Source organism: Aotus nancymaae, unplaced genomic scaffold (assembly GCF_030222135.1).
Source record: "Aotus nancymaae isolate 86718 unplaced genomic scaffold, 86718_ANA_hifiasm-v0.15.2.pri h1tg000033l, whole genome shotgun sequence".
Classification (NCBI taxonomy): domain Eukaryota; kingdom Metazoa; phylum Chordata; class Mammalia; order Primates; family Aotidae; genus Aotus; species Aotus nancymaae.
Window position 1 is genome coordinate 65342546 of NW_026988447.1, and position 18028 is coordinate 65360573.

Consider the following 18028-nt stretch of genomic DNA (forward strand, 5'->3'; position numbering starts at 1 on the left):
TCTCTCTTCCCTTTATTAAGATAATGGCATCTGTTCTGATAATTGAGATGGGACTAAGAATGCTTATGTAAATGAGGTGGGGCAAAGAATGTTCCTGTAAAATGAGGTAGGAAAAGATATATATATACCAACTCAGTGTACAATAAAGTTGCTGGTTTTAGGCATTGCTAATTGGGAACTGCCTGGCCAGCCCTCCAGACTCCAGCTGTCCTGTCTTTTGTTTTCTTCTGCGCACTCTCTCTTCCAGGTATTGGGACCCTCTTGCAGGCCAAGAGACCCCGGCAGACATGCCGCTCTCACCGGCCCCCGACAACTTGTCTTGAAATATCTTCTCTCTTTTTTTTGAGACAGAGTTTTGCTCTTGTTGCCCAGGCTGGAGTGCAATGGTACTATCTCTGCTCACTGCAACCTCTTCCTCCCAGGTTCAAGTGATTATCCTGCCTCAGTCTCCCACGTAGCTGGGATTACAGGCATGCAACACCTCGCCTGGCTAATTTTGTATTTTTAGTAGAGATGTTGGTCAGGCTGGTCTTGAACTCCTGACCTCAGGTGATCCACCCACTTCGACCTCTAAAAGTGCTGGGATTACAGGCATGAGCCACCATGCCCATCCCTTGAAATATCTTCTAATTCATTTTCTGATTTCTTCTTCAACCCAACAGTTATTTAAAAGTATGTTGTTTAACTTCCACATATTTATGACTTTTCTAGTTTTCCTTTTGTTTTTGATTTCTAGTTTAATTTCATTGTGGTCAGAAAAGATATTTGCTATGATTTCCATCTTAAATTTGTTGAGACTTTATAGTCTAACGTGATTGCATGTGAACTTGAGAAGGTTTTGTATGCATTTGAGAAGAATATATTTTGCTGCTATTGAGTGGAATATTCTGTATATGTCTTTTAGGTCCATTTGGTCTATAGTATTGTTCAAGTCTGCTCTTTCCTCATTGATTTTGTGTCTGAATGTTCTATTGATTATTAAAAGTAGGGTATGAAATCTCCTATTTTATTGTGTTGCTCTGTATTTTACCTTCAAGTCTGTCAATGTTTGCTTTATATATTTTGGTGCTCTAATATTGAGAGCATATGTATTTTTAATTGTTACATCTTCTTGATGATTTGTCCCTTTCATCATTAAATAATGAGGACCTTCTGTGACAGTTTCTGACTTAAATTCTGTTTTATTTGATATGCTTATAGACATTCTCGATCTCTTTTGGTTATCATTTATGTGTAATATCTTTTTCCATCTCTTTACTTTTAGCCTATGTGTGTCTTTGATTCTAAAGTATGCCTTCTGCTCACAGCATAAGTTAGATTTTTTTTTTTTTTTTTTCGAGATGGAGTTTTGCTCTTGTTACCCAGGCTGGAGTGCAATGGCGCAATCTCGGCTCACCGCAACCTCTGCCTCCTGGGTTCAGGCAATTCTCCTGCCTCAGCCTCCTGAGTAGCTGGGATTACAGGCATGCGCCACCATGCCCAGCTAATTTTTTTTTTTTTGTATTAGTAGAGACGGGGTTTCACCATGTTGACCAGGATGGTCTCGATTTCTTGACCTCGTGATCCACCCGCCTCGGCCTCCCAAAGTGCTGGGATTACAGGCTTGAGCCACCGTGCCCGGCAGATTTTTTTTTTTTATCCATTCAGCTACTCTGTGTATTTTTATTGGAGCATCTAATCCATTTACTTTTAAACTATTGATAGGTAAGGATTTACTATTGATATTTTGTCATTTTCTGTTTTGTAGTTTTTTTGTCTCTCTTTTCCTCTCTTGCTGTCTTCATGTTTTGATTTCTTTGTAGTGATATGCTAATTCCATTATTTTTCTTTTGTATGTATGTATTTCTTTTTTTATTTCTTTCTTTTATTTATTATATGCATTTTCTTTATGGTTGCCATATCTCTTCCTCTCTCTCTTCTCCTTCTGGACACCCATAATCAATATATTTGTTCACTTGGTAGTGTCTGATAATTTCCTTAAACTCTCTCTTCACTCTTTTTGACTTTCTTTTCTTTTTGTTTCTCTGACTGGATAATCTCAAATGACCTGTCTTTGAGTTCACTAGTTCTTCTGTTTCATCAAATCTGCTGTTAAATCCTTATGATGAACTTATTTCAGTTATTGCATTCTTTCACTCCAGAATTTCCATTTGGTTCTTTATAATTTCTATTTCTTCATAATGTTCCTATTTATTTAATGTATTGTTTTCCTCATTTTGTTTAGTTGTTTATCTGGGTTCTCTTGTAACTTGCTGAGCTACTTTAAGATGTTTATTTTGAATTCTTTGTCAGACAGTTCATAGATCTCCATTTCTTTAGGGTCAGTTACTGGATATTTATTTTGTTTTTTTAAGTGTGTTTTATTTTCCTGATTCTTTATGTTGCTTGTAGCTTTGCATTGATGTTTTTACATGAACAGAAATAGCTCCTTCTCCAGTCTTAATAAACTGGGTTTGATTGTGAAACATAGCCCAGGTAGAGTTTCTGGGTCTTATTCCCAGGTCCAGATCCAGGCGTTCAGTCTTTTGTCTTGTCTTCTTCTTCCCTCCCCTCCCCTCCCTTCCTTTTTCCTTTCTTTTCTTTCTTTCCTTTTCTTTTTTTCTTTCCTGCACTAGCAATCTCTTGTCAGTCTCATCTGTGCTCCACATGAGGTGAGATAGAAACTAGCTCTTCAGGGAGCTCATTGAGAGGCTCAGGACATTAAAGTCATGATCTACTCCTCCTTCTTTCTTGAAGGAGAGGACTCAGTTCTATGCCTTCTACAGGTCTCTTAGAGCCTTGCCAGACACAGGAAGGTGCCCGTTCTCCTAGCTTTTCCAGGCATCTGGACTATGCCATGTCTTTAAGCACTCTGTAAGAGGCACAATAGAAACCAGCTCCTTGCGGGGTGTACTGAAAGGCCAGAAATGTTGGACGCTCACCCTACTCTCTATCCCCTGCCTTCCCCACCCCAGCAAGGGATTGAAATCTCTCTGGTGCTGATTTGTGCCAGTAGGTAAAGTGAAATAGCTTTTCTTATCTGTTTCAGTGTGACTAATCTTGATTTTTTGTTTGTCTGGGGTACTGAAATTTCTTAACTTAATCCTGAACTTCTTATAAAGCTAATTTGTGGCCGGGCGCGGTGGCTCAAGCCTGTAATCCCAGCACTTTGGGAGGCCGAGGCGGGCGGATCACGAGGTCAAGAGATCGAGACCATCCTGGTCAACATTGTGAAACCCCGTCTCTACTAATACAAAAAAAAAAAATTAGCTGGGCATGGTGGCGCGTGCCTGTAATCCCAGCTACTCAGGAGGCTGAGGCAGGAGAATTGCCTGAACCCGGGAGGCGGAGGTTGCGGTGAGCCGAGATCGCGCCATTGCACTCCAGCCTGGGTAACGAGAGCGAAACTCCGTCTCAAAAAAAAAAAAAAAAAAAAAAAAAAAAAAAAAAAAAAAAAAGCTAATTTGTTACTTATATCATGGTTAAATCTTTGTTTCTGTTGGGGAATGAAGGCTGGAACTTCTTATTCTGCTATCTTGCTGACATTACCTATCCTTGATGTTCTTATGGTTATTTATGTCTATTGTATCTGTACAGGGGAGATGTATGTATTAGTGGTGGTTCTGGCTCAGAGTCTCTAATGAGGCTGTAGTAAACCTCAGAGATGTCAGATGTCAAAGGTGGAGTCTTCTTGAGGCTTGGGTGGGGCTGAGATCTACCCCCACCCACCCACACAGTTGTTGACAGACCTCAGTTCTTAACTGACTACTAGAGTGAGCATGTCAGTTTCTCTCACACTGTTTGCCAGATGCCTCAGTTCCTTGCTATATGAGCCTCCCCACAATATGGCAGACAACTTCCCCAAGACCAGTGATGGAGTGATAGGGGACTGGTGGAAGGAAAAGAGGGACAGAGAGAGGGAGAAGGGGTGATGGGGGAGAGAGCACACACGCAAGCATGAGAGAGCAGTTAAGATGGAAGCTGCAGTCTTTTTAATAACGTAACTTTGGAAGATTCATCTCATTACTTTTGCTATGTTATGTTCATGAGAAAACCACTAAGTCCTTCTTACACTCAGATGGAAAAAATTAAGTTTCATCACTTGAAAAGGAAGAATATAAAGAATTTATCCCATCACAACACTATATGATGTCATGCTATGGCATATCTCTTCCTAACACTGTTGTGTTCAGTTATGCAACATTGGTAGTTTGAAATCAGCCATGGTAGGAATATTTAAACCATGGAAATCAGCAAACATTCTAAATCAGGGTTCCTCTCCCCCTCCGCCCCAGACAGTTAACATTTGCCAGCACACAACTGGATGGATATACAGCTATGTGTTCACAGAATTTTTAACTGAGTAGATGAATTTTAGGAAGGGCTTTGAAAGAAGGAAATAAAAGATTATTGATACAGAAAGAGATAGTTTCTTAATTTAAAGATAATAGAGGTAAGGCAGGAAGTGGAAGGAGACTTGGGGAGTTTAAATATGCCCTTAGGGATGCCTGTAAGTGACATGAAAAAAAAGCAGCTCTTTCTGTTTTTCTTGTGTGTGCATGTGTGCACACAATTTGAAATGGAGATCGGATACTAAATTTAACTATATGTACACAAACACATTAAAGTCTTTGCATACAAGATTTTTGTAAATCTGGTAATCAGGATGGTTATATAATCTTTTGTATAATTGCCTATGAAGTCACAAACAAATAATACACATGCCAGCAAATTTGGTACAGCTGACCTACACCTAAAATAGCCCAGAAATTCAGAGACCAAGTTTTAGTTTCTTTGAACTGATGCCTTGGTGTTTGTAGTATGACCAATAATATGTGAGGAGTACTACCATGTATCAAATGAGCAGTAATTTACTTCAAAAAGAAAACTTCCGGAATCATAGCATTTTAGTTCTGAAAGGGACCTTAGGAAACCTACACTACATTATTTCTCAGAATGTCTTTGTCAATCAAACATCAAAATCATAAATGACTGGCCTTCTTTTTAAAACCTAGAAGCTTGTTAATATCTGGAACCCACCCCCGACCTGATGAATTGGCGGGGGCTTAAGAATCTGCACATTTTATAAACTCTTCACATGATTATGTTGCAAGCAAACATTAGAGAGTGAATAATCTAATCCATACCTTTCATTTTATGGATTAGGGAAACAGCTAAACTGTAAAAGAGACCCCTCTCCAACAAGTGAAACCACACAGTAGGTATGATTTTGCACATTAAAAAAAAATTTTTTTCTCCAAAATAAAAATTTTTTTTGGAGAAAATAGCATATCCTTTGTTCAAAGAGACAGGTAAGGAGCAACACAGGACTTCAATGAAAAATATGTTGTTTGTGTGTGTAGTTACTAGTCAGTATGCCCCGCCTAACCACAAATTTGTGTGGTTACTCTAAATTGCTAACATGAAAATCTGTTAACCTCCTACTTCTGAAGTTATTTGGTTTTAGCTACTCAATTTTTTTTTTTCTAGGTTTCCAAGGTTGCTGTTTAGGGCATGATTTTTGAAATATAATTATAAGTCTGACTTCAAACTTCTGGACCACGTAATCAAACACAGACTGGTCAAAGTGGAAAATACACAATTTTTAGCTCTGCTTACATTGACAAAAAAAAAAAAAATGCTGGATGCACATCAATTCAACTTGAGTGCCATGGGTTTATAGTGACAGTTTCTCCCCCAAAATGCAAAAACAGAGATCCATGCCACTGTGGTAAGTGTAGACAGGGGTGTTTGAAGCCAGCCTCTCTAGCAGCACCTTACTAATCATGTCTGTGCTTTTACTTTTTATCTAATAAAATGACTTAAATATCTAACTCCTTTTCCAGGTAAAAGTTTTAATTATGTGCAATGCACTATTAAACAGGTGAAGAATGAACAGGTTTAGAATAAAAAAAGCCTAACATGAAAAATTACCTGCCATGGTATCCACTTTTCCTGCTTGGTTGCAATACCCAATGGATTATTTATTTATTTAGATTTGTGCCGTTCCTGAATCCAAACAGCAACCTCTTTAGAGTAACATCTGCTCCAGACATTGCTCCAGGAATATAAATCCCGACTAAGGGGTGGGTATTTAAAGCTGTAAATGAGTTTATATTTTTACAAGAGCTTTGCAAAAAGAATGGAGGTGTGATATTATCATCAGTTTTCTTTCTATAACAGGATTTAATCTTAATGCCAAACTAAGTCCTTTGTCTAAAGCATCAGCAGAGTTGTACTTTATTTTCCCCATAGTGTTACAGAAGTGGGCTGGTGCAGGCACAGCCACATGACATTGACTTACCTGTTTTGTTAGTTTTTTGGAAGAATCTAGGAATGTGCATAAATACAATTAAGGACAGTATCTACAAATTGGAAGAAAGCATTTCTATTCTCTTAAACCTCTACATCAAAGCACTTAATGTTCTGATTTCCAGCAAGACCTTTCAATAAATGAAAACCTAACCCTTGGGTTTGTGTTTGGATTCTTGAAACAGTTAGGAAAGACCCATCAGGAGAAGCCAAGTGGCTGCCAATATTTCCTTTTTTTTTTTCTGGAATATTCTCTAATTCTTGGTGCATCAAGATGGAAACTGGTAGGCTTGGACTAGATGTCCCTTTAAAAGTCTCCGCTAACAATACAAGAATATTTTTTCCATACGCAGTGACGTGGGTGGGTCATGGGTGTCTCAATGACAGCAACGTTCCCGAGCCCCAGACCTTAGCTGTCATTTCACCTGCGTCGTCCCGGACGCCATTTGGCTATTGACGTGGTTCTGAGCCAACAAATAACGCCAGCAGCCCTCTCAGATCCACGCCGGCCTGTCTCGCTCTCGGCCGACCCCCTCCTCGCAGTGGTTTCTCCTGCAGCTCCCCTGGGCTCCGCGGCCAGTAGTGCAGCCCAGCTTCGCCCCTCGCCTCTGGGTGGCCCCAGTGCGCGGGCTGACACTCATTCAGCCCGGGAAGGTGAGGCGAGTGGAGGCTGGTGCGGAACTTGCCGCCCCCAGCAGCGCCGGCCGGCTGAGCCCAGGGCCGGGCAGACAAAAGAGGCCGCCCGCGTAGGAAGGCACCGCCAGCGGCGGCGAGCGCAGCGATGGCCGGGCGAGGGGGCCGCGCGCTGCTGGCTCTGTGCGGGGCACTGGCCGCCTGCGGGTGGCTCCTGGGCGCCGAAGCCCAGGAGCCCGGGGCGCCAGCGGCGGGCATGAGGCGGCGCCGGCGGCTGCAGCAGGAGGACGGCATCTCCTTCGAGTACCACCGCTACCCCGAGCTGCGCGAGGCGCTCGTGTCCGTGTGGCTGCAGTGCACCGCCATCAGCAGGATTTACACGGTGGGGCGCAGCTTCGAGGGCCGGGAGCTCCTGGTCATCGAGCTGTCCGACCACCCTGGCGTCCACGAGCCTGGTAAGGGCGCTGTCCCCCGACAGCCATGGGGGCATCCCGGAGGGCGGCAAATGGTGTGACTGGGGGCCGTGGGGGAAGGAAGGAAGGATGGGCCCAGGGGCGCCTCTTGGTAAAAGGATGTAAGTTGGAAGGTGGGAAGTGGAGGGAGGGATGGAAATGGGGAATAACCCGACTCAGAGTGCCAGGGGCCCAATTTCTGCTTTCCCGTCCCATCCCCCCAGCCCCAAGCCCATCTCCCCAGACCTGAGGCCACCCTTTAGCGAGTATAGGCTAGGGAGGCTGGAGTGGCGGGGAGGGGTGGGGGAGGAGAGCAATACAGAAAAAGCAAATCCTGGCGCACGCAACCCCAGCGGTCACTCTCACTTTGCTGTGCGGAAAACCCGAAGGAATGATTGCGAGTCCCCAGCAAGGGGACGGGGGTTGCTCTTCCTTGCGGACAGAAGTAGAAAGATACGGTGCAGAAGGCAGTGCTTTAGAGGAAAGGAGAACAAGTCATTTATCGTTTTACGCATATTTTCCAGAGGACCAGTTTATCGGCTCTGGGTATCCATCTCTACCTGTGTGTACGTACGTGTTAGGTACACTCGCTGCTTTGGATGCTCGGGGAATCTTACGGATATTGCCATTCTGGGGTGGTGGTGTATGCAGACATGTAGGTCCTCCTACCAGGGTGAAAGTGGCTTCTGACTGACGTTCAGATTTTGAAACAGCACAAGGCCTTTCCAAGGAAAAAGGAGTATTCCATTTTCTCTGCTATAACCATGGGAGATGAATAGTTTGTGATGGGGTCTGTATTCCAACTGATGTTCCCAAATAACCATCCGTATTCACCTTTCTTAGAAGCATGTTAAAGCACGTTCTGATTTATGTGAAATTGTGATGCATTTAGTATTAATAAAGAGGTATTTAAAAATGTTCTTGGGACTTTTTTCATTATGTTTCTGCTTAGGAAATGATTTGGGCCTGGTCTTCTGATACTCAAGGTACTGCTAAAGTTATCGGTGCTAATAACATCAGCGTGGGATGCTTAATTTTTCTTTAATGACAAAGCAAGCAAAAAAGTAGGCTAAAAATTCTCAATGCAGGGCCAGAATGGTTTTATAATGATAATGAGAACCAAACTGAGAAGGTATTAAAATAGGTGATCAACAGACATTTTGATCTTCGAATGTATGGTATATGGGTTGATCAAGAATAAGTCTTCAGGAAATATTTCTTACCTTCAAATAATGTAAGAAAAAAAGGTTTGTGTAAGTTTGCTGTCAAAACTCTAAGATCAGATCCAAGGAAACATTTAATATTAACTACTCTACCTGGCAGGATTCAGCATGTAGAATTGGACATTTTGAAACTTAGTTTCATACTATTATCTGAAGATAGGAAAAAATTTAAAATGTGATAACTGATTTTCAGCTAAATCCAATGACCAAAGCCAAGCCATTCTAGGCACAGTTAAAGCTAATGGAAGCATTTGTGACTTTCCTGCTGCTTACTTAATGAGAACTCTTCGTTGCTCTATTTTGTAGATTTCTTCGCAGAGTTTTTTTGCGTTGTTACTTCAGAGAGATTATATGAAAGCTGATGATTAACTTTTTGTTGTTTCAAATTTGGAAATAAAGTTTTAAAGTGATATTACTGTTAGAATGTGATATGCTTTAGAAAATGAAACAATGATTCTTTTGCTTACCTATCTGGAATATATAGTTCATCAAGATTTGCAAATTTTTCTTTTAGATTGCAAGTCTATGAAGTGGGGACCCTGTCTCCAGCCCCCAGCTCATGTTTGGCACATGGCAGGCTTGAATATACATTATGAAATAACCTATATTATGGAAAAATACTGACTATACAATATGGAGAAAATGATTCCATCAATAGATGCATAACACAGTGTATTAAAATAAAATGTTTTATTCCTCATACACACAAAATACATTGATTTAATTCCTCTTACAGAGACAAACTCAGAAGTGTTGTACAATATGCACTTTACAAATTCCTTGTTAAATGAAGGAGACTTTAAGTCTATGGTATTACTAATAGACTACAAAATGTCTGTGTCCCTTGTATTTTTAAAAGTATAAATAAACTATTATAAACCACACTAACAAAACTACAAGGGTGGTATCCTCCCATCACCTTTCTGAGGCCAAGTAGATTAGAAATCTTCAGGAAACCAGTAAATGTAGAGATTTGATCAGTATATAAGTTTGGTGGTGCTTGTATGAATTAACTTTAAGAAAGTTTTGGGTAAAAGAAAATGTTCATCATTCTTAAAAGGCCTTTCAGTTCTTTTTAAACCACCTTAAGAAATAAAAATGAATATTTATCCTCAGGTACAAGTGGGCTCATTCAGTGTTTTTTTGAGCACCTGTATACTCAAGGTAGACCAGGCTTCTATGAGTTGTGCCTCTGAACAACCCGTAGAAGATAACACAGAAGATTGTCCCTTGCCCTCAGGGGAATAGAGAATTGGGAGTTTAAAGAGCAGCATAAAGGTATGTGAGTCTGCAAGAAAGGTTTTGGGAGGACTGGAGAAAAGGACACTAGGGTCAGCAGGTCAGGGAGACTGCATTATTGAAGAATGGATGACAAAAGACAGGAAATGTACAGTTTGTTGACATTTACGAATTCCAAAATAGCTGGTATAGGTATCTGTCTTCACTAGGACCCCTGCTTTTGAAAAAGGGCAACTGTCTTAACTATTTTCACCTTTTAAGTACTTTATTTTTTGGGTTGAAATAACATTTCTGATTCAGATTGAGGAAATACTTTTGAACTTAACAAATGCCTTTACTTGACTGAAATTTTGAGGCGAAGTTGCTCACATTTGTTTTCCAGCAAGAGAGATGTCAGATTTGTTAGTTTTCTTAATCTAGATTCTTTTCCTGAACATTAAATAAAAATAGCAGATTTCTAAGGATTTAGTTGTCATAACAGAAGAACTCCAGCAAAATAAAACAACATATCCCCATAAAGCCATTTCTTGCGGTAGAATCGTCAAGCTAGAGCTTTACTTGGTTAGACTAGCAGTTTATGGACAGATGTTTGTTGATACAATTAGCTCTCTTCCTGAGCAGAAACAAGCGATCTTTATACATGTTTGGTACAGGACATGGGGTGCAGTTGAGCTTGTCTCTTGAAAATGATTCTGTTTGCAAGATGTTAAACATTTGAATTCATCAAAAGGCAAAGAAAATTAGATTCTGAACTGGTCATCGAGGAATAGCCAAACCTATTTTGTGATAACACCTGAGGAATCAGTTTGATTTTTGACCAGCTGAATGTTGGGTCTCAGTCATCATTTTGCATTGCTTCTGAGATCTGCAAAAATCTCTTGAAAGAGGGTTGCAAGTATCGGCCAATTTCATTTAGCAGGACCACAAATGGTCCTGACATTGGTCTCATCACTTAGGACATTGTTAAGTCTGGACCCCAGATGGGTTCCCTTTGCACTGGGAGTTAGTGTTTGTGGCCTTTTTGTAACTGGGATGAAGAATGAGCTTAGACTGGGCTAGGGGCTGATTATAAGTGCTCCGTTAGATATCATACTTGCTAGGCATGATCATTTTTCCTGTTTTTCTTTCCTTTTATTTTACACTTTTTTCTTATTTTCATGCTTAGGGACTCATGTGTTCAAACCCAAACATATGCCTTCCTAGGCATGTATATCCATCATTGAAATACAGAACTCATAAAAGAAACCTTTATTAATTTATGTCTAAGTAATGGATTCTGTGTTCCCAGACCACTCCATCCAGAGTTAAATATGAGTTAATATTAGTTTGCTTAAAACACTATTTTTTTTACATGCAGTTCAAGATTGCTTTTGATTGCTTTTGAGAAGTAAATCTGATTTATAGCTAAAATGCTATCTCAAAAACATTCTTTAGAGCAGGGTTTTTCTTTCTCAAAGCCTGGAATGATTATTTTGGACTTAATCTTCTCTGAGTCTGTTAAAATTCAAAGTGTATAAATGCCAATATGCACTTGCCAAATATTGTGATGGAACGTTTAATACTGGCATGTTTCCACACAACTTGAAAAAAAGAAGTGGGGATTTTGATTATTATTTGTAAGGCCTCTTTTTATAACAGATTAGTATGGATTAGTGGCAAATGATTACAACGGAAAGATAGGTGAAGATAGGTGTTAGATCCTAGAGCAGAGTCTAGACCTACCACACATGGTCAAGACTTATTTTTAGACCTGAATGAGTCAATGCAGCGTTTGCCAGAAGTGGTGTTCTTGATTGATTTGTGATTGGTTAATGGAAGAGAAGGCAAGTTGGGCTTGCTCCTACATGAAAGCCTTTGCTCAGACGAAAGAGGCAGCTTTCCATGACAACTGATTTGAGAGGTGGCAGATGACTCATTTGCTAGTAACTCCCTTACTGGCTTACCATAGGGCCGAGATCCTATTTCTAAATATCATTAAGAAATATAAAATAGCTCTTGTAGGGGGTGACACATTAACCCACCTTTTCTCAAAGTGTATTCCACAGAACATACATTGAGCATGGTTTGATAAGTATTATGCAAACAAAGATAAATAGGTTTGTATATTGAAAGGTTTAACAGAGCTCATAATAGGCTAATGTATATTTCAAATCTTCAAGTTAGATGCATACTATATAAGATTTCCCAGCCTCTCACCATGGGATTTTCTGCTCTCCACCTTCCTTTTTTTATTTTTTATTTTTTTTTGTAAAAAAAGGTGGCTGAACATGGTGGGCTCACACCTGGTTGAGGTGAGAGGCATGCTTAAGGCTAGGAGTTTGAGATCTGCCTAGGCAACTTCATGAGATCCTGTCTCTACAAAAAAATAAAATTAGCTGGGCATGGTAGCATGTGCCTGTAGTCCCAGCTACTTGGGAGGCCAAGGTGGGAGGGTTGCCTGAGCCCAGGAATTTGAGGCTGTAGTGAGCCACGATCATACCACTGCACTCTAGCCTGGGTGACAGACCGATACACTGGCGCAGAAACAAAATAACAATAACAACAATAAAAAATGGAGCTTATCTTGGAACTAGTGCTTCACTAGCTGGAGAAACACAGCATTAGCCCATTATCATTCCTTATCATAGTATTAAAGATTCATTTGGCACATGAGACTGGATGTACAGCAAAGAAAAAAAATGATTCATTTGGTAATTCTCCAGCAGAGGGCCTCATACAGGGAGCTCTTCAGGGATAGGGAGCATATGTTTTCCATTTTTTTCCTCCATAAACAGCTAGTATAGTGGTTTATGTAGAGTAAGATTTTAAGTTATGCTTAGAATCAGAGCATGATTCTGCAGCAATGAGGCAGAGGAGAAATAATTTCATTTGTTTGCTTTTTTCTCCCCCTGTCTTATGGAGCTGAAAAAGACAAAATAATTTTGATTACAATGATTAAAATTAGACAAATACATCACAATTCTTTTATTGTTAAATAGTTTCATCCTTTTAACTTTGGTTCGCCTGTTTTCCTTGTGTATAAAATGGGAATACTTTTAAGAACTCAGAACTCACAGGACTGCTGTGAGGCCAAAATGGTGTAATATATAGAAACGCATTTAATGAAGTTGCTTACATTCTCGTTATTAAGAAGAAGGGCTAATTTGTAAATATTCTTTTTTTTACTCTCAGTGTTCTGGAAACTGTCCTCTATGGCCTTTACAGTCAGTTAGAGTAAGCACTCCTGGCTACATTGTCATGTGAGATCTGCTTCCACCAAGCCTGCCCAATGCCTTCCTCTTAGAAGGCTGTTGCACAGGCCTAGTTGATACTCCTGAAGGACTTTTTCCCTCTTCTCACTATTTTCTGTTTGCTTTTTTTTGAGATAGGGTCTTGCTGTGTCACTCAGGCTGGCGTGAAGGGGCATGATCATGGCTCATTGCAGCCTTGAACTCTTGAGCTCAAGGTATCTCCCTCCTCAGCGTCCTGAATAGCTGGGACTACAGGTGTGAGCCACCGCACCTTGCCTGTTTGCCCTTTATCGATTTTAAACTGTGGGACGTTCTTGCTTTTCTTCAGTTTGACAATGAACAATAATCATCAAGCAAGCTTCACTCAAGAACAAAGTGTGCGTCAATATTTGAGAATGTCTTTGTGGTTGTTTCTTTAGGGAGCTAAATAAGTCTAGGGCAACATCGACATTTTCATTGGCAATCTGACTTATTTTCCTAAAGAATTTATGGTGAAACTGCTCAGCTCCTGACTAACTTACTCTTTTTTTTTTTTGAGATGGAGTCTTGCTCTGTCGCCAGGCTGGGGTGCAGTGGCACAATCTCGGCTCACTGCAACCTCCACCTCCTGGGTTCAAGAGATTCTTCCACCTCAGCTTCCCGAATAGCTGGGACCACAGGTGCGTGCCACCATGCCCAGCTAATTTTTGTATTTTTAGTAGAGACGGGGTTTCACCATGTTGGCCAGGATGGTCTCGATCTCTTGACCTCGTGATCTGCCCGCCTCGACCTCCCAAAGTGCTGGGATTATAGGTGTGAGCCCCCGCGCTGGACGACTAACTTACTCTTTTACAGTCTCAGCAGAAGCAAAATCTCTTTGAAACCTACTTTCTTCCCTCTCCCTAACTTTCTTAACCCTACAGGTGCTCTTTCTTTATGCTTCCATATTTCTTTGGAGAGCTACAGCTCTCTGTATCTCTGTAAATAATTACAGTGTGGACTTTAATGTCAGGGGGCTTGAGCTCAAATCCTGAGGCTTCTTATTTTTAGCTAAGTGTCCCTGGGCAAGTCAATTAACTTCTACCTCCCCAATTCATCACCTATGAAATGACAATAATGTGATGATTAAATGAGGTGGTAAATATAAAGTTCTTAATTCAATATGTGGCAACAATTATTATTACCTCATTATGGCATTTTTCGTTGTTGGTCTACATGGGATAAATATATAGAAAAAATACAATCCTGGCCGGGCGCGGTGGCTCACGCCTGTAATCCCAGCACTTTGGGAGGCCGAGGCGGGTGGATTACGAGGTCAAGAGATCGAGACCATCCTGGTCAACAAGGTGAAACCCCGTCTCTACTAAAAATACAAAAAATTAGCTGGGCATGGTGGCGCGTGCCTGTAATCCCAGCTACTCAGGAGGCTGAGGCAGGAGAATTGCCTGAACCCAGGAGGCGGAGGTTGCGGTGAGCCGAGATCGCGCCATTGCACTCCAGCCTGGGTAACAAGAGCGAAACTCCGTCTCAAAAAAAAAATAAAAAGAAAATACAATCCTGGAGTGCAAGAAGCTCCTGTAGCTCCTGTAGCTTCTTGTGCTCTGGAATTGTATTCTGTTTCTATGTTTTTATCCTAAATGTCTAGTATTATGCTTGGGGCATAGCAGCCACTCAATGAATAGTTTTGAATAAATGAAGTTTCTCAATTAGGCAAAAATGCATATCATAAAACAAAGCCATGTTGGTCGATGTTGACACCATGCGTATTAGCATGCCAGAAGTGTGATAACAAGAAAGGATGGAGATGGTACTTTTCTTTTGTGTATGCTTATTTTTTGCGTGCGCTGAATCCAGTTTTGCATAATGGAGAAATACACCAACTACATGTCTTTTCAAGTTTCGGTGCTGAGCATGCTCTGTTTGTTGTCTCACGTAACTGGACTAGTAAGTTTCCTTTGGAAGAGAAGAGTCTTCAAACATTTTAGAAAGTTAAGCTGCTTTTTAAGTGTTAAGTAAACATTTTAAAGATAATGGGTAAAAACTGATTTAGTAAAATTTTGACCTTTAAAAATTCGGCGTAAGACCTGAGTGTTGCAAACTAAGAACTGTGTGCTTGGTTTTTTTTTTTTTTTTTTGAGAGGGAGTTTCGCTCTTGTTACCCGGGCTGGAGTGCAATGGCGCAATCTCGGCTCACCGCAACCTCCGCCTCCTGGGTTCAGGCAATTCTCCTGCCTCAGCCTCCTGAGTAGCTGGGATTACAGGCACGCGCCACCATGCCCAGCTAATTTTTTGTATTTTTAGTAGAGACGGGGTTTCACCATGTTGACCAGGATGGTCTCGATCTCTTGACCTCGTGATCCACCCGTCTCGGCTTCCCAAAGTGCTGGGATTACAGGCGTGAGCCACCGCGCCCGGCCCTATGTGTGCTTGTTTTTAACACAGAAGATATGCATCTCCGGGTTTTCATTTTCCTTTTTCTCGTGAAATGGTATTCAAATTGTGCACTTTGAAATGCCACAGAGGAGGAGGTTTATCTGAGCTAGATGATGAGTCGAATGAACTTAAATTTGAAACGTGTTTAAATTTGCCCTTTTCTTTCCTTCTCTTTAATTACTGGATTGCCGAGAGTCTGTTGCTCTGTGAAGGTTTTCCTTTCTTTGAACATTCAGGATATGGTGTTTTGTAAAAGTGATCTAACAGCCAGTTCTTCCTAATGAAACGTGGCCTAAGAGAAGAGGCTGTTTGTGTTACTAGTGTCTTTTATGATTTTCAGGTGATTTACCCACTTCTTTAACTGTCCCCAGATGAGTTATCTTTGAAGGGTAGGGTGGCACATGTGGAGTATTAAAGAGATGACTCTTAAAGATAAATGAATTACTTATGATAATACACCATGGAACAAGTTTCCACTACTGGTAAATATTTTGTTTTTTACAGAAACCTGTTTACTATCAAATAATTGCTAAGCATCATAGTTCTATAATAATAATAATAACTACCTCCTCATCGGAAGACATTTCATTTCAAACAAAGGCTGATTATTTTAAAAATGGATGCAAGTTGTTTATTTTCTAAATAAGCCTAAATATAACTTTTAACTTAAATTCAGGTTGCTAAAAAACCTCTTGCTGTAGTTATGCATGTCAAGGTAATTGGAAGGAACAATAATTATCGCATTTATTTGCTCAATGCAAGCAACTCCTCATATGTTCAGATCCCAAAGTGATGCCGTCTGATTGGACCTATCCAATTTTCTCTTCATATATAGGTGAAAGTATTTAAAATCATAAAATCTTTTCTTCATGATGCAGCTGCTATTCACTGCCATTATGTAATGTTTTCCATAAGAAATAGCTTATTTCTAGAACTCTGCTTAAAAACTTGCACAAATCATAACCTTTGGCCATGAGTTTAGGGTAGAGAAACTTCAATGTAAAGGTTGGATTGTCACCTCCCTGACCCATATCCTGAATACCTTTTTTCCTTTTCCTTTTTCAGCCAAGTGGTAATTTCTAAAACAACCTTTCTTCATAACTATTATAAAATATTACTGTGTAGGATTCCACACTGAAATCAACTTTCCAAGATGAAAAGGTAGGCCTTTGTTAATAGAACTAATAATTTCAATTTATTTTAGGGAATATTTAATGAACACCTACTAGGTCCATACCATTTTACTTTATCTGCTGGTCATCCTTTGAGGCAATGAATGCCATTGCACTTCTTGAAATGTGTTACTTCATTTTTCACTTTGCATTCACTTTTTCACACACATTGAGCTTGTATTGCATCCTCTATGATCAGTGGATACATTACTTGATTCTGCAAAATGCCTGCTGCATATGATGAGGGAGTTGAAGGCTTCTCTATCCTATTTTTAATGTAGCAAACACAAAGGCAATGTCTGCAGGGGAAACTACTGAAAATGTTAAAGACATTTGCAAAATGAAATAGTTTTTGTCCTTTTTGTGTTTTAGGTGCAGTGCTGGATATCTGATTTTAAAGTACAACAGTCCTATTCAAACATTTTCGTTTGTCTCAAATCTCGACATTGTTCAGCACAGATTTTTTATTTTAAGTTCACTAGAGGAAACCAGTCTTATTCATTCTTATTCATTAACTCAGTAGATGCTAAGGCAGATTTTCCACATAACCAGCATCAGGGGAATTAAGTTAATGCACTTTTGGAAACTGCATTAACTCCACAAAATCAACAAGACCTTTATAGCGCTCACACAAAGAAAAGTCAGCTGCTACATGTATTTTCTCAAGAGTCAGTTTTTGGAAAATGCTAAAGCCATAAAAATACATAGATACATAATTCTCAGGTGAATACTATTACATAGATATATAATGAATGATACCATGTAGCTAAATAGACTAAAATACTATCTAGACTATAGGTTTTATGTAGGTTTTGATAATGGCAAGATAATTGTGAATGCAGAAGTCACCTTTGTTTTAAATTTCAGATTAGTTTAACTATTTATATTTATAGATTTCACTCCTATCTATAAAATAGCCCTTATTTTTCTTGTTTTTACTTCTATTCATAGCTAAAGAAAAATGGGAGTTTTTTGTTTAACCTGAGTGGTTGGTACTTGTGAAAAATATCATTTATTTTTATTTTTATCTTTTTATTTAGAGACGGGGTTTCACTACGTTGGCCAGGATGGTCTCGATCTCTTGATCTCTTGACCTCGTGGTCTGCCCGCCTCGGCCTCCCAAAGTGCTGGGATTACAGGCGTGAGCCACCGTGCCAGGCCTAAAAACTATTTTACAAAAGTCTTTTTTCCAGGAAGTTTTCTTGGGTTGTTATTGTTTTCTGGATTTTTAAACAGTCGGGCTAATTTTGCCTTTACTTTCAACAGAATGCTAACCGGTTACCTTAACTTAACGACTTAAAGTATTGTTTCTGCTGGAGTTGTTCTTTCTCTCTGGAGAGCTCTCCTTGAGAACTAATTTGATAGCCAAGCATGCT

The 18028-nt window shown here is 40.0% G+C and overlaps 1 protein-coding gene across 1 annotated transcript in view; it reads left to right on the top strand.

Annotated features, from left to right (window-relative positions):
* The first annotated feature begins 6868 nt into the window (after positions 1 to 6868).
* Positions 6869 to 18028, top strand: part of LOC105732468 (carboxypeptidase E) — a 136842-nt gene continuing 125682 nt past the window's right edge. Inside the window, exon 1 of the mRNA XM_021674243.2 lies at positions 6869 to 7379. Coding sequence (XP_021529918.2) covers positions 7073 to 7379 — 307 coding nt within the window. The 5' untranslated portion in view covers positions 6869 to 7072. The remainder of the gene's footprint in view (positions 7380 to 18028) is intronic.